The sequence below is a fragment of the Pongo pygmaeus genome, chromosome 5 (assembly GCF_028885625.2).
Source record: "Pongo pygmaeus isolate AG05252 chromosome 5, NHGRI_mPonPyg2-v2.0_pri, whole genome shotgun sequence".
NCBI classification, from domain to species: Eukaryota; Metazoa; Chordata; class Mammalia; order Primates; family Hominidae; genus Pongo; species Pongo pygmaeus.
The window spans coordinates 110,961,966-110,985,055 of NC_072378.2; the positions used below are offsets into that span (position 1 = coordinate 110,961,966).

At 42.3% G+C, this 23,090-nt stretch overlaps 1 protein-coding gene across 1 annotated transcript in view; it reads left to right on the top strand.

The window, feature by feature from the left end:
- Positions 1 to 5,916: 5,916 nt before the first annotated feature.
- RPF2 (ribosome production factor 2 homolog) overlaps positions 5,917 to 23,090 on the top strand; it is a 45,130-nt gene continuing 27,956 nt past the window's right edge. The window contains exons 1-5 of the mRNA XM_054492138.2: positions 5,917 to 6,041; positions 9,234 to 9,366; positions 13,254 to 13,291; positions 15,981 to 16,020; positions 21,413 to 21,494. Coding sequence (XP_054348113.1) covers positions 6,019 to 6,041; positions 9,234 to 9,366; positions 13,254 to 13,291; positions 15,981 to 16,020; positions 21,413 to 21,494 — 316 coding nt within the window. The 5' untranslated portion in view covers positions 5,917 to 6,018. The remainder of the gene's footprint in view (positions 6,042 to 9,233; positions 9,367 to 13,253; positions 13,292 to 15,980; positions 16,021 to 21,412; positions 21,495 to 23,090) is intronic.

Genomic DNA, 23,090 nt, shown 5'->3' on the forward strand with positions numbered 1-23,090 from the left:
CATTGCACACTCCAGCCTAGGCAACAGAGCGAGACTCCATCTCAAAAAAAAAAAAGACAAAAAACAATTGTTAAGTTCCAGTCTTATGGGGCTAAAATCAAGATCTCTTTCTTTGCTTTTTCCAGGTTCTAGAGGCTGCCTGAATTCCTTGGTTTGTAGCTCCTTCCTCCATATTCAAAGCCAGCTGCATTACATCTTATGTCTCTCACTCTGACCTCTGCTTCCATTATCACATTTCCTTCTCTGACTCTTAAACTTCTGCCTCCCTCTTATAAAGTCCGTTGTCATTAGACTGGTGCTCATCTGGAAAATCCAAGATAATCTCCCTATTTGAAGATTCTTAGCTGGTCCTGCCGCAGCCTCCTGGGTGGCTGGGATTATAGGCTCCTGCCAGCATGCCCGGCTGATTTTTGTGTTTTTGGTGGAGGCCGGGTTTCACCATGTTGACCAGACTGGTCTTGGACTCCTGACCTCAGGAGATCTGCCTGCCTTGGCCTCCCAAAGTGCTAAGGACCATGTACTTTCTTAAAGGTGGTGCTGCTCTAGTAGTTGTTTGCATTAGCTTCTTTCCAAAGAATTTGTCAAGAATAACTTGACCTATATTTATATTTATAAAATATAACAATATTTTCTATATTTTTACTCAGCTGTATCGTACATTTTTTTAAATGGTGACTAGTAACTTTGTACTGTTAAATACTAATTTGGAATTTTTTCATGAGAGGCCAGTTCAAATTACATGTATATATCAAAACAACTACAATTTAAGGATAAATGAAATACAATTGTATTAACTTACAACAATTACTGAACATGTCAGTACAACATGTTACTGAAAAGTTATTAAGGGGAGAATGATAGGGACCATGCCATTCACAAATTATTTTCACGAAAATAAATACTTGAATTAATCAATTTAAGTGTGTGACACTTCTTAATATTTTGTTCATGTCATTTATTTGCTATGCAAATTCTTCACTGTGCAGTGTACTCCTATTTGTATTCTGATAATAATGAGTGGGTTAATAAAGTTTTACTGAAAAAAAAAATTCTTAGCCAGGTGCAGTGGCTCACACCTATTATCCCAGCACTTTGGGAGGCCGAGGCAGGTGGATCACAAGGTCAGGAGTTCAAGACCAGCCTGGCCAATATGATGAAACCCCATCTCTACGAAAAATACAAAAATTAGCCAGGTGTTGTGGTGGGCGCCTGTAGTCTCAGCTATTAGGGAGGCTGAGGCAGGAGAATTGCTTGAATCTGGGAGGCGGAGGTTGCAGTGAGCTGAGATCGCACCACTGCACTCCAGCCTGGGTGACAGAGTAAGACTCCATCTCAAAAAAAAAAAAAATCCTTAATAACCACTGCAAAATCTCACTAACATCACCACCATTCCTGCCACTTAACAGCAGATATCACAAACTTTTCCAAAAAACTAAAGAGGAGGGAATACATCCCATCTCAAACTATTAGGCCAGTATTAATGCAATACCAAAGCCAAACAAAGATTCCACTAGAAAACTACAGGCCAATATGATGAATACAGACACAAAAATCCTCAGCAAAATATCAACAAACTGAACCCAGTAACATATAAAAAGGATCATACACCATGACCAAATAGGATTGATTCCAGGAATATAAAGTTGGTTGGACATATGAAAATCAATGTAATACAAAATGTTAATAAAGGACAAAACCACATGATCATCTCAATAGATGCAGAAAAAGCACACACAAAATCCAACACACTTGCATGATAAAAAGCATTCAACAAACTAGGAAAAGAAGTCAGGCCGGGTGCTGTGGCTCACTTCTATAATCTGAACACTTTGGGAGGCTGAGGCAAGGGGATTGCTTGAGCCTAGCAGTTTGAGATTAGCCTGGGCAACATGAGACCCCATCCCTATAAAAAATTTAAAAATTAGCGAGACATGGTGGTGCATGCCTGTGATCTCAACTACTCGGGAGGCTGAGGTGAGAGGACTGCTTGAGCCCAGGTCAAGGCTGCAGTGAGCTGTGTTCACACCACTGCACTCCAGTCTGGGCAACAAAGGGAGACCCTATCTCAAAAAAATAAATAAATAAATAAAGAAAATAAAGAAAAGAAAAATCCAAGCTGCCTTTGTTGCAGAAATCGAGAAATTGACCCTAAAATTCATATGGAAATTCAATCTTGCAAAAGAGCAAAATCATAAAAGTCACATTTCTTAGTTTCAAAACTTATTACAATGCTATATGGTAATCAAAGGTGTGGAACTAGCATAATGAAAACCAGACAGATCAATTAAATAGAATTGTGGGTCCAGAAATAAACCCTTACAATTATGGTCGATTGATATTGCACAAGGATGCTAAGACAATTCAATGGAGAAAGAATAATCTTTTCAACAAATGATGCTGGGACAACTGGATATCCATATACAAAAGAATAAAGTTGAACCCCTATCTCACACCATATATCAAAATAAAAATGGACCAAAGGCTTAAATATAAGAGCTACAATTAAAAATGTTTGAAAGAAGACATAGGATAAATCTTTGTGATGTTGGAATAGGGAATGGCTTCTTAGATATGATACCAAAAGCACAGGCAACAAAAGGAAAAAAAATAGGTAAACTGGGCTTCAACAAAGTTCAAAAGATCTGTGCTGAAAAGGACATTAACAAGATAACGCCTACTAAATGGGATAAAATATTTGCAAATTATATATCAGGTAAGGGACTTATATCTAGAATACATGAGAAAATATTAGAACTCAACAATAAAAGGACAACCCAATTTAAAAACTGGGCAAAGGATTTGGATAGGCATTTTCCCAAAGATATAAAAATGGGTAATCAGGCTGGGCGCAGTGGCTCACACCTGTAATCCCAGCACTTTGGGAGGCCGAGGTGGGTGGATCACCTGAGGTTGGGAGTTTGAGACCAGCCTGACCCACACGGAGAAACCCCATCTCTACTAAAAATACAAAATTAGCTGGACTTGGTGGCGCATGCCTGTAATCCCAGCTACTTGGGAAGGCTGAGGCAGGAGAATCGCTTGAACCTGGGAGGTGGAGGTTGCGGTGAGCCAAGATCGCGCCATTGCACTCCAGCCTGGGCAAGAGCAAAACTCTGTCTCAAAAAAAAAAAAAAAAAAAAAATGGGTAATCAATCAGCACATGAAAACATGCTCACCATCATTTGCCATCAGGGAAATGAAAATCACAATGAGATACCACTCATATCCGTTAGGATGGCTTAATAAAACAGATGGACAATGCTAAGTTTTGGTGAGGAGGGGAGAAATTGGAACCTTTGGTAGATAGAACAATGCTTCCTTCAACTCCCAGCCCAAAGATGTTGAGAACCCCCAGGTATCTGTGATATGTCTTTATATGCCCAGAAGGAATCTGCTATACGATTAAGGATCTTGAGAGTATCATGGATTATCCAGGTGATGCCCATGTAATCACAAGGGTTTTATTAAGAGGGAGTTAGGAGTGTCAGAGCATCAGAGAAAAAGATGTGACAACGGAAGGAGTTCAATTGATGATCTTTGAAGATGGAGAAATGCCAAAGTATGCAGTCTATAGAAGCTGGAAAAAGCCAAGAAACCGATTCTCCCCTGAAGCCTCCAGGTGGAATGTAGTCTTACTGACTTCTTCATTTTATTTATTTATTTGTTTATTTATTTAATTTACTTAAGAGACGGAGTCTTACTCTGTTGCCCAGGCTGGAGTGCAGTGGTGCGATCTTGGCTTACCGCAACCTCCACCTCCGGGGTTCCAGTGATTCTCCTGCCCCAGCTTCCCAAGTAGCTGGGACTAGAGGTGTGTCACCACGCCTGGCTAATTTTTTGTATCTTTAGTAGAGACGGGGTTTCACCGTGTTAGCCAGGATGGTCTTGATCTCCTGACCTCGTGATCCGCCCACCTCGGCCTCCCAAAGTGCTGGGTACAGGTGTGAGCCACCGCTCCCGGTCTTCATTTTAGACCTGCAAAACTGATTTCAGACTTCTGACTTCCTGAAGTATAAAATAATAAATGTGTGATAATTTGTTACAACAGAAATAGGAAACTAATACCAAACTCTCTTACATTGCTCATGGGAATTTAAGTGGTGCAGGTGCTTTGGAAAAGTTTACCAGTGTCTCAAAATGTTACACTTAAGAGTTAGCACATGACCCAGCAATTTTTCTCCTAGAGAATTGAAAATATATGTCCACACAAAAATTTGTACACTAATATTCAAAGCAGCTGGGCGTGGTGGCACGCGCTTGTGGTCCCAGCTACTCGAGAGGCTGAGGCACTAGAATCGCTTGAACCCAGGAGACGGAGGTTGCAGTAAGCTGAGATTGCACCACCGCACTCCAGCCTGTGTGACAGAGCGAGACTCTGTCTCAGAAACAAAACAAAGCAAAGCAAAACAAAACAAAAAAAAACACAAAACAGCGTAATCCATAATAGCCAAAAAATGGGAACCACTCAAATGTACATAAGCTGGCCGGGTACAGTAGCTCACGCCTGTATTCCTAGCACTTTGAGAGGCCGAGGTGGGTGGACTACCTCAGCTCAGAAGTTCAAGACCAGCCTGGCCAACAAGTGAAACCCTGTCTCTACTAAAAAACACAAAAATTAGCAAGGTGTTGTGGTGCGTGCATGTAATCCCAGCTACTTGGGAGGCTGAGGCAGAACTGCTTGAACCCGGGAGGCGGACGGCGCAGTAAGCCAAGATCGCACCACTGCACTTCAGCCCGGGCGACAGAGCAAGACTATGTCTAAAAAAAAAAAGTACCTAGGTTGATAAATGGATAAACAAAATGTGGCATATCCATACAAAGGAATATTATTCAGTCCTAACAAAATGGAAGTACTGATCCACGCTACAACATGTATGAACCTCAAAAACAGATAGTGAAAGAAGTCAAACACAAAAGGCCATACGTTGCACGAATCCATTTATATATGGTCAGAATAGGCAAATCCATTGAAAATAAAGTAGATTATTGGTTGCCAAGAGCTGGCAGGAGGGGGAAGTGGGGCGTGGACTGCTACTGGGTGTGTGTGTCGAGGGGGTTCTTTTTGAGGTGATTAAATATTCTGGAATTAGTGGTGATGTTTGCACATCTTTGTGAATACACGAAAAATCACTGAATTGTACACTGTAAAGGGGTAAATTTTATGGTACGTGAATTATATGGTAACTTAAAAACGGCAAAAATCACGATCAGCAGTACATTTTCTGCGCATCTTTTATGTACTAGGCAACTGTGGTAGTCATAAACTCTGTCACACTGATCGCACAGTTGTCAATAGTGCCCCTTCCACATTAATGTTTTTAGTGCCTATGTGAGTACCTACCGTGCAATCAATCAACCTTTTTAGCATTCTGGGATTCCTTGAAGAATAAAATCTGGTTTCTGAGTACCTGACTCCAGGTATACACACTAGCGTGCACATCAAACTGCGAGGATCTATATTATTTTATTTTATTTTTATTTTGTTTTATTTTTGAGACGGAGTCTCGCTCTGTCGCCCAGGCTGGAGTGCAGTGGCGCGATCTCGGCTCACTGCAACCTCCACCTCACGGGTTCAAGCAGTTCTCCCTGCCTCAGCCTCCCGAGTAGCTGGGGTTAGAGGCGCCCGCCACCACGCCCGGCTAATTTTTGTATTTTTAGCAGAGACGGGGTTTCGCCATGTTGGCCAGGCTGGTCTCGAACTCCTGATATCAGGTAATCCGCCCGCCTCGGCCTCCCAAAATCCTGGGATTACAGGCGTGAGGCCACCACGCCCGGCCAGTGTTACTTAAAAGTATTACCTCGCACCTGTAATTCCGGGAAAGAGCCTGGGCAAAAATCTGTAACCAAGGGAAGAGGGCGCGATTCCAATCAAGATGGCCGCCAGCGCCTCTAGGCGCCCTCTGCGAGGCCGTCCCCGGAAGTGACGTTACGCGCAGCTTCCGGTTACGCTTGTTCCGGCGCACGTAATCGCCGTGTGCACGTGCATCCCCCCTGGTTGAGTTGCAGGTAGCGGTAGGGATGGACACTCTGGATCGAGTTGTGTAAGTGCGCTGGGTCTCAGCCCCGGGGAACGTTGGGGTGAAAGGGTCCCGTGATGGGGGTGATTCTGTCTCGGCCTCTCACTCTTCCTGGTTACCCCTCTTCTTGCCTGGGTGCGGGCCGATCGATCACCAGCCCGGGTCTTCCTCAGCGCGAGCTGCTTGCCAGGAGACACTGGGGAAGCTCTCAAGTGGGAGCCGTGGGATGGGATGTGGGATTGAAGCGTTGGCCGCTTTTATCCTAGCCTGTTGAAAAACATCTGACTTCCGAAGTATGAGACAGATGGTAGAGTGGGGTTAAGAGCACAGCCCTCGGAATCCGACAGATCTGAGTGACAGTCTGGCGCGTCCACTTAAAGCTTTGTGACTTTGGGTCATTAAATATCTCTAAATCTCAGTTTACTCTGTAAAATAGCGCTCACCATAGTCATACTTCATAGAGCTGTGAGGGTTAGTTTCGAGAATGTATGTAGAGCCTTTGCTGCAGCACGTAGAAATGTTCATTAGTTTTTTCTTTTCCTTCCAACTTTGTACACTTCTCTGAGTTATCCTTGAATGATACCTGTTTTAAATTTGTTCAGGAATATTTACTGTGCTAAACAGCCCTGCTGTTACTTGCTGTGGTTTTCTTGCTATTTACCTAGGTTAACATGTATCCAAAACGATAGTTTTAGTCATTCAGAGATTTTGCACACCTGCTATGCCTCTAGCTGTTTGGACTACAAAGAGTAGTTTACTAGGTATTGAGACTCGTTCACACCTTAATTGGGAGCAGGCAGCTAATAAACCATGTTAATTGCTATTTGCATTTGTTGCTGTTTAATGAGATACAAAAGACAGAATAATTTGTATCTTTATCAACCAGTAAATGATTAGAAGCTTTATATGTGACATTATATCTGGAGGAGTATTTTAAAAATCTACATAGGAAACTAAAGTGTATGTATAGTCTCTTTTTCTTCCCAAAGTGTCCATGGGACTGGACGAGGGAGGGTCATAATTATTTGGGAGGAAGAATTCTTTCAGTAGATGATAGAGAACTGTCTGAAAAGCAAGGTGCTCATTGTAGAGGAAGCAGAGGTGAAGCCCCTCTTTTGAACAGAAATGTATAAAAACATGCCACTCCTACTGTCACATCATAAAGTCAGAATAATGAATTTATTTTCCCTTCATATTTTACAGCGTAATTTGTCTAGATGAATTTTTAAATCTAGCTTTAAAAAAAAATTTTTTTTTGAGACAGGGTATCACTCTGTCACCCAGGCTGGAGTGCAGTAGCCCGATCACAGCTCACTGCAGCCTCGACCTCCCTGGGATCAAGCAGTCCTCCTACCTCAGCCTGCCGAGTAGCTGGGACTATAGGCGCACACCACCACAGCTAATTTTTGTATTTTTTGTAGAGACAGGGTTTTGCAATGTTGCCCAGGCTGGTCTCGAACTTCTGGGCTCAGTGATCCATCCAACTTGGCCTCCTAGAGTGTTTTTATTACAGGCTGTGAGCCACCGCCCAGCCCTAGCTCATTTTAAAAATTGGCCTGTTTACTTGCTGTGTGATCTTGGGCACATTACCTGTCTGTTCAATTGCCTCATCTGTAAAGTGAAGATAAGAATTGTAACTCTCGCGCGGAGGCACACGCCTGTAATCCCAGCACTTTGGGAGGCCGAGGCGGGCGGATCACGAGGTCAGGAGATCAAGACCAGCCTGGCCAACATGGTGAAACCCCGTCTGTACTAAAAATACAAAAAATTAGCCGGGTGTGGTGGTGGGCGCCTGTAGTCCCAGCTACTCGGGAGGCTGAGGCAGGAGAATGGCGTGAACCCGGGAGGCGGAGTTTGCAGTGAGCCGAGATCGCACCACTGCACTCCAGCCTGGGCGACAGAGCGAGACTCTGTCTCAAAAAATAAATAAATAAATAAATAAATAAATAAATAAATAAATAAAAAAGAATTGTAACTCTCAGGATTGTGGTGAAGATTAAGCCTTAATAGAGTGACTCCATGTAAACATCAGCCTTTTTTTTATTTTTTGAGACGGAGTCTCGTTCTGTTGCCCACGCTGCCAGGCTGGAGTGCAGTGGCGCGATCTCGGCTCACTGCAAGCTCCGCCTCCTGGATTCACACCATTCTCCTGCCTCAGCCTCCCCAGTAGCTGGGACTACAGGCGCCCATCACCACGCCCGGCTAATTTTTTGTATTTTTTTTTTTTAGTAGAGACGGGGTTTCACCATGTTAGCCAGGATGGTCTCAATCTCCTGACCTCGTGATCTGCCAGCCTTGGCCTCCCAAAATGCTGGGATTACAGGCGTGAGCAAACATCAGCCTTATTATTCCCCATTGTTGGCAATAATGTTGGCATTCTCAGCAATGATGTTGGAGTGCAACAGAGTATACTTCCTGGCAGGCATTGTGGTCTTAAACCTAAAAGAAAGATAAGCAGTCGTTAGTCTTATGTTTAGTAAATGTCCACAGGTTGATCAGCAGTTGATGCTCAATTCTTTGTATTAGGGTACAGGATACAGTTTGACTACTTAAAGTTTGAAGAAAAAAGAAAAGTAAGAAAGAGTAAGAAAAAAACGCGACAGTATTTACTTGAGCCTTTTATTTTTTACTTAAAAAAAGATTTGGAAGAGCAGTAATAAAAGAATGGTGGGGATATAAAAATGAAAGCTTTTTTTTAAAAGCTATCAAAACACTTATTTAACAATAATAAGGAAATATCTTTTACTAATATCTCCCAAAAAAATGAGATTTTGGCCGGGTCTTGTGGCTCGCACCTGTAATCCCAGCAGTTTGGGAAGCCGAGGTGAGCGGATCACCTGAGGTCAGTAGTTTGAGAATAGCCTGACCAACATGGCGAAACCCTGTCTCTGCTAAAAATACAAAAATTACCAGGGCCTGGTGGTGTGTGCCTGTAATCCTAGCTACTTGGGAGACTGAGGCAGGAGAATTGCTTGAACCCAGGAGGTGGAGGTTGCAGTGAGCCAAGATTTTGCTGTCACTCTCCAGCCTAGGTGACAGAGTGAGACTCTATCTCAAAAAAAAAAAAAACAAAAAAAAAAAGAAAGTGAGATTTTTTTTTAAGGGTGGAATCCTAAGTGACAAATATGTTTTTAAGAATGTTCATATTAGTTAAGTCCTGGCTTTGCAATTTGAGGAAAATGTTTAAATAGTTATGAATTGTGCTTTTCTGAACAGAAAGCCCAAAACGAAAAGAGCCAAGAGATTCCTTGAGAAGAGAGAACCGAAACTCAATGAAAATATTAAAAATGCCATGCTGATTAAAGGGGGAAATGCAAATGCAACAGTGACACAAGTACTTAAAGATGTGGTAAGTATATATACTTAATCTTTAAAAGGTATTGAAGTCATTTTAGAATTTTCAGCATGTTAGGTTGGGCTGCCGGAGAAATACGTAGATAAGTTTGCCATACCATAAGAACTACTAGTCTTAGAGAAGAGCTAAAGTTGGGGGTTTATTTACCTTGCGTGGCACCTTTTCTTAAAGCAGCTAGTTCTCTTAGTAAATTTTATTATTGTTTTTTAGGAGCACAGGTGGGTCTGGTAGAGTGAAGGTCTCCCTTAGTAAATTTAAACTGTTTTCAATTACTAGAATTTGGCTTACTTACATTTTAGGAAAAAATCTAATTTGTAAAGAGAAGTAACTGCATATTGCTGTATATTTAGTCATTCAACAACACCAGTTACTGTGCCTCTGCTGGGAATTAATAGGTGAGACACAGTTCTTTCAGTGAGCTTAGAGAGATAGACATGTAAAAAGTTCTCACATTGTGCTGTGCTGGAGGCATGGACAGGGTAGGGTGGGAAACAGTTAAAATCACATAGGGGAGGCCAGGCACGATGGTTCACGCCTGTAATCCCAGCACTTTGGGGAGGCTGAGGCAGGAGGATCACGAAGTCAGAAGTTCGAGACCAGCCTGGCCAACATGGTGAAACCCCGTCTCTACTAAAAATACAAAAATTAGCTGGGTGTGGTGGCGGGTGCCTGTAGTCCCAGCTGCTCGGGAGGCTGAGGCAGGAGAATCGCTTGAACCTGGGAGGTGGAGGTCACAGTCAGCTGAGATTGTGCCGCTGCACTCCAGCCTGAGTGACAGAGAGAGACTCCATTTCAAAAAAAAAAAAAATCACATAGGGGGACCCCCACACAGGGTAGGTTCCCCCAGAGATAACACTTCAGCTTCATTTTGAAGGAGAAGTTGGTGCAAGAAGTGGGAGAGAAAGAGAAGACCCTCTGAGACTGAGAAAGAAGTTTGTGCAAAAGGGAGTATGAAGGAGCATTGATGCATTTGGAGAACTGTAAATAATTGGGCATGGCCAAAGGAGAGTGGGCTAGATGAGACTAGAAGAGGAGGCGTGGGTCATATAGTAACATGAAGTTTGAATTCTAATCTGAAAGCTCCGTGTAGTCATTGAAAGATAGTAAGCAAGAGATACCATCAGTCCTTTTAATTGGCTTGATTAGAGAAGGTTGAGAGCAAATGTAGGAAACTGAGCCATTGCTGCCAGCTAGGTGAAGAGCATCTGGAGTCCAGTGGTGGCAATGAAAATGAGAAATGACCAGAAAGAATAGATGTTGAGGACAGAAGAGTTGGGAACTAGTGAAAAGTATGACTTCCCAGGTTTTTGGCTTGAGTGATGGGCAATAATGACAATTAGAAAATGTATCAAGTGGAGCAGGTTTGGAGGGAAAGGTGAAAGGTTCAGTTTGGGACATGTAATTTAAGTAATGAAAATAAAAGCTTTGTTTTTTCTACCTTTGTAGCCTAGTGTAGAGCCCAGTGTGTGGACATAGTAGGTACTCAATATATATGTAATCAATGAAAGAAAGGCATAGTATGGGCCAGGCGCGGTGGCTCACACTTGTAATCCCGGCACTTTGGGAGGCTGAGGTGGGCGGATCACGGGGTCAGGAGTTCGAGACCAGCCTGGCTAACGCAGTGAAATCCTGTCTCTACTAAAAATGCAAAAATTAGCCAGGCATGGTGGTGGGCACCTGTAATCCCAGCTACTCGGGAGGCTGAGGCAGGAGAATCTGCTTGGACCTGGGAGACGGAGGTTGGAGTGAGCTGAGACCACACCATTGCACTTACTCCAGCCTGGGCAACAGAGCAAGACTCCATCTCAAAAAAAAAAAAAAAAAGGCATAGTATATGGAAATATCTAGTAGGTTATTTGACTAATTAGGCCTTGAGTACAGCCAATAGATCTTTGAATTAAATCAATTAAGTAATTGAATACATTTTTGTTGTTGTTATTGAGGTGGAGTCTCACACTGTTGCCCCGGCTGAAATGCAGTGGTGCCATCTTGGCTTACTGCAACCTCTGACTCCCGGGTTCAGGCGATTCTCCTGCCTCTAGCCTCCCGAGTAGCTGGGAGCCACCACACCCAGCTAATTTCTGTGTTCTTTTAGTAGAGACAGGGTTTCACCATGTTGGCCAGGCTGGTCACAAACTCCTGACCTGACGTGATCTGTCCACCTCTGCCTCCCAAAGTGCTGAGATTACAGGAGTGAGCCACCACGCCTGGCTTTGAATACATTTTAAACTTGAGCAAACTCTATGCCTGATAAGCATAGTCAATTCAGATGTCTGAATGCCTTATATAGGCCCATCCCTTTTTTGAAATGTTTGTCTGAATGTCATTGTGCTAACGGGACACTGCCCCTCTCCTTCTAGTATCCATCAGCACAATGACCCTGCATATTTAAGTAAGCTTTAAAAGCAGCACAATATTACAGATTACTATAATAATTAAAATTCATCATGATGACTCTGAGTCATCAAGAAGAGGTGGCAATGTTTATTACATGGAAACAGGGAAATAGTTGGCCAAGAATCATCAAAAGTTTTAGTACTTAAAAAGGTAGATTTTACTGTTCCATTTTCTTTGTTCACCAACTCTGATAGTTGATGAATGATTATTATACCTTATTTTTCATTGTTTCCCTCATTTACCCATTTCTCTAATGCAAGGTAGTACCTGATGACATCTTTGTTATTCTCTATGGTAGAGCAGTACTGGCCATACAAGTAATAAATGATTATAGGCCAGGTGCGGTGGCTCACACCTGTAATCCCAGCACTTTGGGAGGCTGAGGTGGGAGGATCACTTAAGCCCAGGACAATAGCCTGGACAACAAAGTGAGACCCCATCTCTATAAATTAAATTTAAAAAAAAATAAAATACAGCCTGGAAAACATGGTGAAACCCTATCTCCACTCAAAATACAAAAATTAGCTGGGTGTGGTGCATGTGTCTGTACTTGGGAGGCTGAGATGGGAGGATCACCTAAGCCCTGGAGTTTCAGGCTGCAGTAAGCTTTAATCATGCTATTGCACTCCAGCCTGGGCAACAGAGTGAGACCCTGTCTCAAAAATAAATAAATAAAATAAAATGAATGATTATTTGAGGATAGGTAGAACTAGGAAAAAAATGAAGAACATTGAATAATAGGCATTTTTTAAAGAGCTGTGTTTAACCTCTGGCTAGTATTCTAATTGTCATCATTGTGACTGTTTCTAAGTTTTCTGATCTCCACACAACATTATTTCAATCTATCAGCTTTTTGTGATAGAATTTATTGTTTCTGTTTTTGTCTACTACTTTTTTTTTTTTTTTTTTCTGAGACAGGGTTTCACTCTGTCACCAGAGCTGGAGTGCAGTGGTGCAATCACGGTCCACCACAGCCTTGAATTCCTGAGTTCAGGTGATCCTCCCGCCTCAGCCTCCCAAGTAGCTGGGACTGCAGGCATGCACCACTATGCCGGCTAATTTTTGCAGTTTTTTGTAGAGACAGGGTTTTGCCATGTTTCCCAGGCTGTTCTCGAACTCCTGGGCTCAAGTGATCTGCCTTGTCCTCCCAAAGTGTTGGGATTACAGGCGTGAGCCACTGCACCTGGCATTGTTTCCCTAGAGAGAGACTGGACTAAGTCGAGTTTAAAGAAATGAAGGAAATTGTTTAAGTTTGATAGACTATTGACAGGGCGTAGAAACTTTTAAATAGGAAAGTCTAGTCCAAGAATATTAAGCTTACGTTTCAAGTTACTGTAAGTGATGAAAAGGGAGCCAGACAGAAGCCCTCAAAATAAGATTGAGGCCCCACAGCAATCTTGGAGAGTGACTGTTATGATGCTTTATTTTTATTTCTGCTTTTCAGAATGTGTTTTGTTTTGAAAGCTATAAATTTTGTTTTACAGTATGCACTGAAAAAACCATATGGTGTACTATATAAAAAGTAAGTCATGATTTCTTTTACTGTATTTTAAATGATTTTGTTTCATTATAAAAGTAACCACTTTATGGAAGATTTGGAAAACAAAAACTTTTTTAAAGATATTAAAATTCCTTACAGTTATTAATATTGTAATTTCTTTCTTTTGGTCTGTTTTTTTCATTTGTATTGAATGTCCTTGCATAGTTGTAACCGTAGCATATATATTTTATTTTGAAATACAGATTTACAGAAAAGTGCAAGAATAATGCAGAATTCCCATATACCCTTCACCTGGCTTCCCCTGATGTTACATCTTGCATAACCATAATGCAATGATCAAAACTAATAAATTAACACCGATTCACTCATATTAATCAAATGACAGACATATTTGATTAGCACCAGTTTTTCTTTTTTCCTTCTTTTGAGATGGAGTCCTGTTGTCGCCCAGCTGGAGTGCAGTGGCATGATCTCTGCTCACTACAACCTCCAACTCTGGGTTCAAGCAATTCTTCTGCCTTGGCCTCCTATGTAGCTAGGATTATAGGCACGTGCCACCACACCTGGCTAATTTCTGTGTGTGTGTGTGTTTTTTTTTTTTTTTTTGAGACGGAGTCTAGCTCTGTTGCCAGGCTGGAGTGCAGTGGCATGATCTCGCCTCACTGCAACCTCTGACTCCCTGGTTCAAGTGATTCTCCTGCCTCAGCCTCCCGAGTTGGGATTACAGGCATGCACCTCCATGCCCAGCTCATTTTTGTATTTTTAATAGAGACAGGGTTTCACCATGTTGGCCAGGCTGGTCTCAAACTTCTGACTTTAGGTGATCTGCGCGCCTCGGCCTCCCGAAGTGCTGGGATTACAGGCATGAGCCACCGCGTCTGGCCCAGTTTTTTTTTCTTTCTTTTCTTTTTTTTTTTTAAGACAGAGTTTCACTCTCGTTGCCCAGGCTGGATTGCAGTGGCGTGATCTAAGGTCACCTCAACCCCCGCCTCCTGGGTTCAAGCAATTCTCTTGCCTCAACCTCCCTAGTAACTGGGATTACGGGCATGCACCACCACGCCCGGCTAATTTTGTATTTTTAGTGGAGACGGGATTTCTCCATGTTGGTCAGGCTGGTCTTGAACTCCCGACCTCAGGTGATCCGCCCACCTCGGCCTCCCAAAGTGCTGGGATTACAGGCATGAGCCACTGCGCCCGGCCCTAGTTTTCCTTTTAATACTCTTTTTCTCTTCCAGGATCCCATGTTGCATTTAGTTCTCATGCCTCCTTAGTCTTCTCCAATTTGTGACAGTTCCTTAGTCTTTCCTTGTCTTTGATGACCTTGACATTTTTGACAAGTACTTGTCAGTTATTTTGTAAATTATCCCTCAGTTTGGGTTTAAATTTTCTCATGAATTGATTGAGGTTATGCATGTTTGTCAAGAACCCTACAAAAATGTTGTGCTTTCCTCATATATTCTTCTGGATTATAATCCAGTGTTCTTAATTTTGTTGCTTAAATTGTTCTGTTTGGCAATTGGAAACCCCCCCTTTTTGTTTGTTTGTTTGTTTGTTTTTTAGTATGAGACGGAGTCTCACTCTTTCACCCAGGTTGGAGTGCAGTGGTGCGACCTCAGCTCACCACAACCTCTGTCTGGCTCCTGGGTTCAAGCGATTCTTCTACCTCAGCTTCCTGAGTAGCTGGGATTACAGTTGCCGGTTAATTTTTGTATTCTTAGTAGAGACAGGGTTTCACCATGTTGGCGAGGCTGGTCTCAAACTCCTGACCTCAGGTGATCCACCAGCTTCAGCCTCCCAAAGTGCTGGGATTACAGACGTGAGCCACTGCTCCCAGCTGGGAACTCTTTTACGTTGGTTCCTATGACCTTTCAACATGCCTCCTGTTTTTGAGCACTTCCTTACTTTCTAACATCACAAAATTCTCTGGGTTCATCTTGTCTTTTTCCTTACCACAACCCTGGAATAAGCTACAGTCATCCCTCAGTATCTGTGGGCGATGGGTTCCAGAAACCTCCCCTTATTAAAATCTGGGTATGCTCGTCTCTTACATAAAATGGCCTAGTATTTGCATATAACACACACACATCCTCCTATATACTTTTTTTTTTAAATGCTTCCCATAAAAGTAAGTTGCATATACTTTAAAACATCTCTCGATTACTTATAATATCTAATAAAATGTAAATGCTATGTAAATAGTTATAATGCTGTATTTTCTGGTTTATCCTGCTTTTTATTTTTCTTTTTTCTTTTTATTTCTTAACTTTTTTTTTAGAGACGGGGTCTCACTGTCACCCAGGCTGGAGTGCAGTGGCATGATCATATTTCACTGTTGTGAGCCACTGTGCTCGGCGCCCCTCCCTTTTCTTTTTTTTAACACACTTTCTTTGTCTATTGAATACTGTCAATCTGTGGTTGGTCAAATCAATCCATGAATGCAGAAGGATGCAGAATCCATATATACAGAGGACTATTTATTTTCCACGAGCCTATAAACTCCATGAAAGCAAGCATCTTGTTTGATGTAGTAGTATAGTATCACTAACTCCCAGAATGGTAGCCTGGCATGTAACAGGCACTGAATAAATATTTGAATGAATGAATATCCTTTCAATTTTTTTATCATCTGAATATAAAATTACCTTAATGTATTAATTGTATATACTTATTTAGATGATTAAAATTGTGGTCACTTTTTTGATATTCTTAGGAAAAATATTACAAGACCTTTTGAGGATCAGACTTCACTGGTAAGTACAATAATCTTTATGATTTAAGAAAGCATGTAAGTAGTAATTATTCTTACTAATTCATTTGTACTCCAAATTTGTGATTTTTTAAACATTAGAAGTCATCCTGTGTGAGGGAATTTTGATGTAAAATGGAGAGGAAATACTTTAAAAAATATCTATGGATCTTTCATTTCATTATGGCTGGGAAATGTGTTATTCATTGCCTGCAAATATATTGATAAAATTTTTAAAACTTGGCCGGGCGCGGTGGCTCATGCCTGTAATCCCAGCACTTTGGGAGGCCAAGGTGGGTGGATCACCTGAGATTGGGAGTCCAAGAACAGCCTGACCAACATGGAGAAACCCCGTCTCTACTAAAAATACAAAAAAAATTAGCCGGGCATGGTGGCACATGCCTGTAATCCCAGCTACTAAGGCAGCTGAGGCAGGATAATCACTTGAACCCGGGAGGCAGAGGTTTCAATGAGCCGAGATCGTGCCATTGCACTCCAGCCTGGGCAACAAGAGTGAAACTCTGGCTCAAAAAAAAAATATTTAAAACTTGAGTTGCATTTAAAGGACATAATGAATTTTCAAAAGGCAGTTTGTTATAGATCTATTTTTATAAAGCAAGTTTGAGTTTTAAAAATACAACTCTTCCTTCAGATGTTTTTACTTTTTTTTTTTTTTGAAGATTGGGTCTTGCTATGTTGCCCAGGCTGGTCTCAAACTCCTGAGCTCAAGCAATCCTCCTGACTCAGTCTGCCAAGTAGTGGGACTACAGGTGTACACCATCACACCCAGCTTGGATACTTTTAAAACAGGGAACACTACCTGAATTATTGCTAACAGATGTCAGTTGCTTTCCTAGAGTTAATCAGATTCTTATTTGAGTGTATAGTCAACCAAAACTAAATGAAAAAACTGGTAAGTGAAATCAAAGATTGTTTATAGTAAATGGAGAATGATGAATGGACTTTCAGTATGTGATGATATTGGTTTCTTCCTTAAGAAAATCATCAGGGGCCAGACACAGTAGCTCACACCTGTAATCCCAGCACTTTGGGAGGCCAAGGCAGGAGGATCGCTTGAGCCTAGGAGTTTGAGACCAGCTTGGAAAATGTAGCGAGACCCTGTCTCTATTTAAATAAAAATTAAAAAAACAATATGATTATGTTTTCTTGATAGGAACCCATTGTTTATTTTGAAAAAGGGTCTGGCTCTGTTGCCTAGGCTGGAGTGCATTGGAATGATCTCTGCTCACTGCAGTCTCCACCTCCCAGACTCAAGCCATTCTCCCATGTCAGAAGCAGGGACTACAGGTGCACGACACGATGCCTGGCTAATTTTTGTAGCGATAGGGCTTTGCCATGTTGCCCAATCTGGTTTTAAACTCCTGAGCTCAAATGATCTGCCCGCCTTGGCCTCCTAAAGTGCTGGGATTATGGGTATGAGCCATCACACCCAACTAGAAACCCATTATTTTTTGTTGTTTTTTTTCTTAAGCTCACTTGACCTTTTTAATGTTTTTTCTTTTAGTTAGTGAATTTAAAAGAAAGAAATTAATCTCAATGATTAATTAGATTAAAATCAAATAATCTTATTGTAACTAACTGCAGTGAAGATTATATTAAGATAGTATTGGTAAAATGCATTTTACTTAGTTTTTTTTTACTTTTATTTGTCTCATGTTTTTTACAGTCATTTGTTGAAGAGCTCATGAAAGTAAAAATATAAGATTTATCTCAGAATTCTCTCTTTCATATAGCACTTAATCAAGGCCTGGTTTTGTTTTTGTGACACCATAATGCTTTTAGTTGCATGACCACTTTGTGGCAGTGTTACGTAGTGAAAGCTGTAGCACTTGAGCTTTTTTAGTCTAGTGTTGATATAACAGCTTTTCTTACACTTGAGGTTGTGACATTCCCTCTCTTTGATCTCCCACCTCCAGATATAGGATATATTTATTAGCTCTCTGAATCCCAGACCTACAGAGCTCAAAATGGCTATGGAAGGAATGGTTGTGTTGGAAGTAGTGGTCAATTTTCTCCTCCTGACCCTTTCCACACATTTTTTTCACTACAATCTTGGAGAAATGAGTTTTGCTGCTTTAGAACAGGGGTTGGCAAAAATATACTGCTTGCAGACCAAATCCCTTTTTGTGTGAGGCTCATGAGCTAAGAATGGTTTTTACATTTTTAAAGAGTTGGTTAGGCTGGGCGTGGTGGCTCACGCCTGTAATCCCAGCGCTTTGGGAGGCCAAGGTGTGTGGATCACCTAAGGTCAGGAGTTCGAGACCAGCCTGACCAACATGGGTAAACCCCGTCTCTATTAAAAATACAAAATTAGCCAGGCGTGGTGGCACATGCCTGTAATCCCAGCTACTCGGGAGGCGAGGCAGGAGAATCGCTTGAACCCGGGAGGCGGAGGTTGCGGTGAGCCGAGATTGCAGCATTGCACTGCAGCCTGGGCAACAAGAGTGAAACTCCGTCTCAATTTAAAAAAAAAAAGAGTTGGTTAGGCTGGGCACCGTGGTTCATACCCCTAATCCCATTGTTTGGTAGGATGAAGCGGGAGGATTGCGTGAGGCCGGGATTTCTAGACCAGCCTAGGCAACGTACTGAGATCCCATCTCTTAAACACATTTAAACACTGGCAGGAAACGGTGGTAGGAGCCCAAATACTAACTGTCTGGGAGACCGAGGGTGGAGGATCAGGTGAGTGCAGCACTTTGAGGTTATAGTGAGCCATGATTGCACCACAGCACTTTTAGCCTGGGCAACAGAGTGAGACCCTGTCTCACAGAAAAAAGAGTGGGCTAAAAACAAAACAAAAGGATGAGCCTAAAATATTTATTATATGGCTTTTTGCAGGTAATTTGACTACCCTGTTCTAGAATTTTAAGAAATAAAAAGCAGACTTTGTGGAGAATGGGATGAGTATATATATATATATATATATACACACACACACACACACACAGGAGTAGGTATGTATATAAAACACTCAAGTATATATGAAGGGTGTTTTATGGAAAGCTTTGGGATGTTAGTCATACCATGAGAATGTTTTTAAAATTTTAAGAAAGTAATTCCATTGATTTAGACATACAAAATAAATATATATATTTTAATTGAGACAGGGTCTCACTCTGTCACCCAGGCTTGAGTGCTATGGCGCCATCTCGGCTCACTGCAACCTCCATCTCCCGGGTTCAAGTGATCCTCCCACCTCAGTCTCCTGAGTAGCTGGGACCACAGGTGCATACCACCATACCCGGATTTTTTTTATATTTTTACTAGAGACAGGATTTTGCGACGTTGCCTGGGCTGGTCTCCAACTTCTAAGCTCATGCGATCCACCCACCTCAGCCTCCCAAAGTGCTGGGGTGACAGGCAAGAGGCACCACACCTGGCCATAAAAAATATTTTTTGGACTCCTACTTTGTTCGGGACATTGTACAACATTGTACAAGGTGTGTTCACGTATGACATCTCATGTGGCCTTTGCAAGTTTTTGCAGGAGGTGATATTATCCCTATTGATAAAGTTAATTCTCAGAAAAGATTATTTGTCCAGATATTTAGTGGCAGAGCCTGAATTATTGGACTTTCTGACTCTACATCCCCCACTCTGGTTGTGGACAGGCCAGGTGGGTAGTTGTTTGCCCTTTATGCTTCTGTTTAGAGACTAGAATGAATGATAACCAAACTAGGGGCTCATACCTCGGAGAGTCTTGTAAGGAGTAAAGAAAAATGGAGGGTTATGACTCTTTCATCTGTTTTTTTTTTTTTTTAAAATATTAATTTAAGAGGCTTTCCAATTGATTTCTGGACTAAAACATGTTGATTCTAATTTTCGTGCTAAAAGTGGTGATCTCAGTAAACTGAATCAAAGCATGTGGGATGTGGAGACTATAGGCATAATGTAAAAAGAGCTGTCTAGGATTAGAACCCCACATCTAGATTTTTTTACTACTCTGAAATCTGTAATGGAAGTCTGTACTTCTGAGAACCAAATGGATAAGATCTCTCTCTTTCTTTTTTCCAAGATGGTGTCACTCTGTCACCCAGGCTGGAGTGCAGTGGTGCCATCATGGCTTACTGCATGTAGCCTTGATCTCCTGGGCTCCAGCGATCCTTCCTCCCACCTCAGCCTCCCAAGTAGGTGGGACTATAGATGCTCACCACCATACCCAGCTAATTTTTTGTATTTTTCGTAGAGACAGGGTTTCACTATGTTGCTCAGGCTGGTTTCAAACTCCTGATCTTAAGCCATCCACCTACCTCAGCCTTCCAAAGTGTTGGGATTACAGACATGAGCCACTGCACCCAGCCAGATACCTTTTTTTTTTTTTTTTTTTTTTAATTTAAGACAGTCTCGCTCTTATTGCCCAAACTAGAGTGCAGTGCTCTTGTCGCCCAGGCTGGTATGCAATGCTCTTGTCGCCCAGGCTGGAGTGCAATGGCGTGATCTTGACTCACTGCAACCTCCGCCTCCCAAGTTCAAGGAATTCTCCTGCCTAAGCCTCCTGAGTAGCTGGGATTACAGGCATACACTACCACGCCTGGCTAATTTTTTTTTTATTTTTAGTAGAGACAGGGTTTCACCATGTTGGCCGGGCTGGTCTCAAACTCCTGACATCAGGTGACCTCAGGTGATCCGTCTGCCTCAGCCTCCCAAAGTGCTGGGATTACAGGCATGAGCCACCTTACTGGGCCTCATGTGCGTTTTGAGTGTATGCAGTGATAGTAGTGGTATCCTGTGAGTAAAAGGGATTTGTTCAGCAAATGAAACACTTGGTGTGCTATTCCAAAATGACAGCATAAAAAAATAAATGGTTTCATTTTATTTATTAACTGAATAGTTTTCACGTATTCTTAGTCTTGAAATGTACATCTTTTCCCTAAGTACCCCAAAACAGAAAACTTGAAGTAAAAAGCTAGAAATACTTTTCCTCTGTATTTTTCTTTCTGGTTCATTACGTCTTCATTAACTTCCACTGGAAAAAAAACTGGTATAGTGTTTTGTTTTGTTTTGTTTTGTTTTAGACAGAGTCTTACTCTGTTCCCCAGGTTGGAGTACAGTGTTGCATTCTCAGCTCACTGCAATCTCTGCCTGCTGGGTTCAAGCGATTCTTGTGCCTCCGCCACTAGGGTAGCTGGGATTACAGGCGTGTGCCTTCACACCTGGCTGTCTTTTGTATTTTTAGTAGAGGCAGGGTCTTACCTTGTTGCCCAGGCTGGTCTCAAACTCCTGATCTCAAGTAATCAACTCGTCTTGGCCTCCCAAGTGCTGGGATTACAGGTGTGAGCCACTGTGCCTGGCCTGAAGGTAAGATTTTTAAAGGTAAGATTCTTAAAGTTCTTAAACTTATGTGTTGACTAAATGGGATTTATTGGGTTTTATAGGAATTCTTTTCAAAGAAGTCAGATTGTTCTTTATTCATGTTTGGCTCCCATAATAAGAAGCGGCCAAATAATCTAGTAATAGGTAAGTATAATTTACTTTTTAATGTTTTCACTGATAGAGTCAATTTGTTAGCAGCAGCAAATTCATACGGGTCTGCAGCAACTTGGTTCTTGCCTCTTCAGAGGAAATAATTCATCCAAGGGGCATAGGCAGAGTAAGAGACTGAGGGAAGTATTTCAACAGGAGTGAAAGTTTATTAAAAAGTTTTAGAGCAGGGGCCTGGCATGGTGGTTCATGCCTGTAATCCCAGCACTTTGGGTGGCGAGGTGGGTGGATCATTTGAGGCCAGGAGTTCGAGACCAGCCTGGCCGACATGGTGAAACCCCATCTCTACTAAAAATACAAAAATTAGCCAGGTGTAGTGGTGCGTGCCTGTAGTCCAGCTACTCAGGAGGCTGAGGCATGGAGGTAGCAGTGAGCCAAGATGGCGCCACTGTACTCCAGCCCGGGTGACAGAGTGAGACCTTGTCTCAAGGAAAAAAAAGTTACAGAGCAGGAACAAAAGGAAGTAAAAGGAAGTGAAGTACCCTTGGAGCGCCAAGCAGGCAACTTGAGAGATTCAAGTGTGCTGTTTGACCTTTGACTTGGGGGCTTTATATGTGTTGGTATGCTTCAGGGGGGTTGGTGTCTCTTCTCCCTTGATTTTTCTTTTCTTCTTCTTTTTTTTTTTTTCCTGAGACAGAGTCTTGGTCTGCTCCATCACCCAGACTGGAGTGCAATGGCCCAATCTCGGCTCACTACAACCTCCGCCTCCCGAGTTCAAGCAATTCTCCTGCCTCAGCCTCCCGAGTAGCTGGGACTACAGGTGCCTGCCACCACAGCCAGCTAATTTTTGTAATTTTAGTAGAGACGGGGTTTCACCATGTTGGCCAGGCTGGTCTTGAACTCCTGACCTCAAGTGATCCACCCGCCTTGGCCTCCTGAAGTGCTGGGATTACAGGCGTGAGCCAGCATGCCTGTCCTCCTACCTTGATTTTTCCTTGGGATGAGCTGTCTGCCTGTGCAGTGGCCTGCCAGCACTTGGGAGGGGCCACATGCACTGTGTGTTTATTGGAGTTGTACGTATGCTCATTTGAAGCATAGAGCAAGTTGATATACCAGTTGAAGTCAGCCATTTTGCCTCCTAGTGTGCATGCTTGAGCCCACCCACCCAACTCCTGAGATCTTATTGGGAAGCAGCTGATTACTAGCTGCTGATTACTGCTGATCCAGCCACCTTGGCCTCCCAAAGGGCTGGAATTACAGGCGTGAGCCACTGTGCCCGACTTGATCTAAAAATTTTTAATTCAATGTCACAAGGTGAAAACAAAACCAAAAAACCCCACCAAACTAGTTTACAGCTTATTGATTACTCCTGATTCCTCAATACCATCAGTTAATCTGAGTCACAGAGCTTGTTACAGTAGATAGGCAGACACGCACAGGACAGGAGAGGCTGCCCACTCACCCGACCCCAACCAGGAATGTCAGGCGACCATCAGGTGACAGTCAGGCAGCTGTTTAACTGTCCCTCTAAAATAATAATTGGTTGCAGCCAGTGCCAAGGAGAGGCAGGCTCCCAAGAAATAGATTACACACCTGTAATCCTAGTTACACGGGAGGCTAAGACAGGAGAAT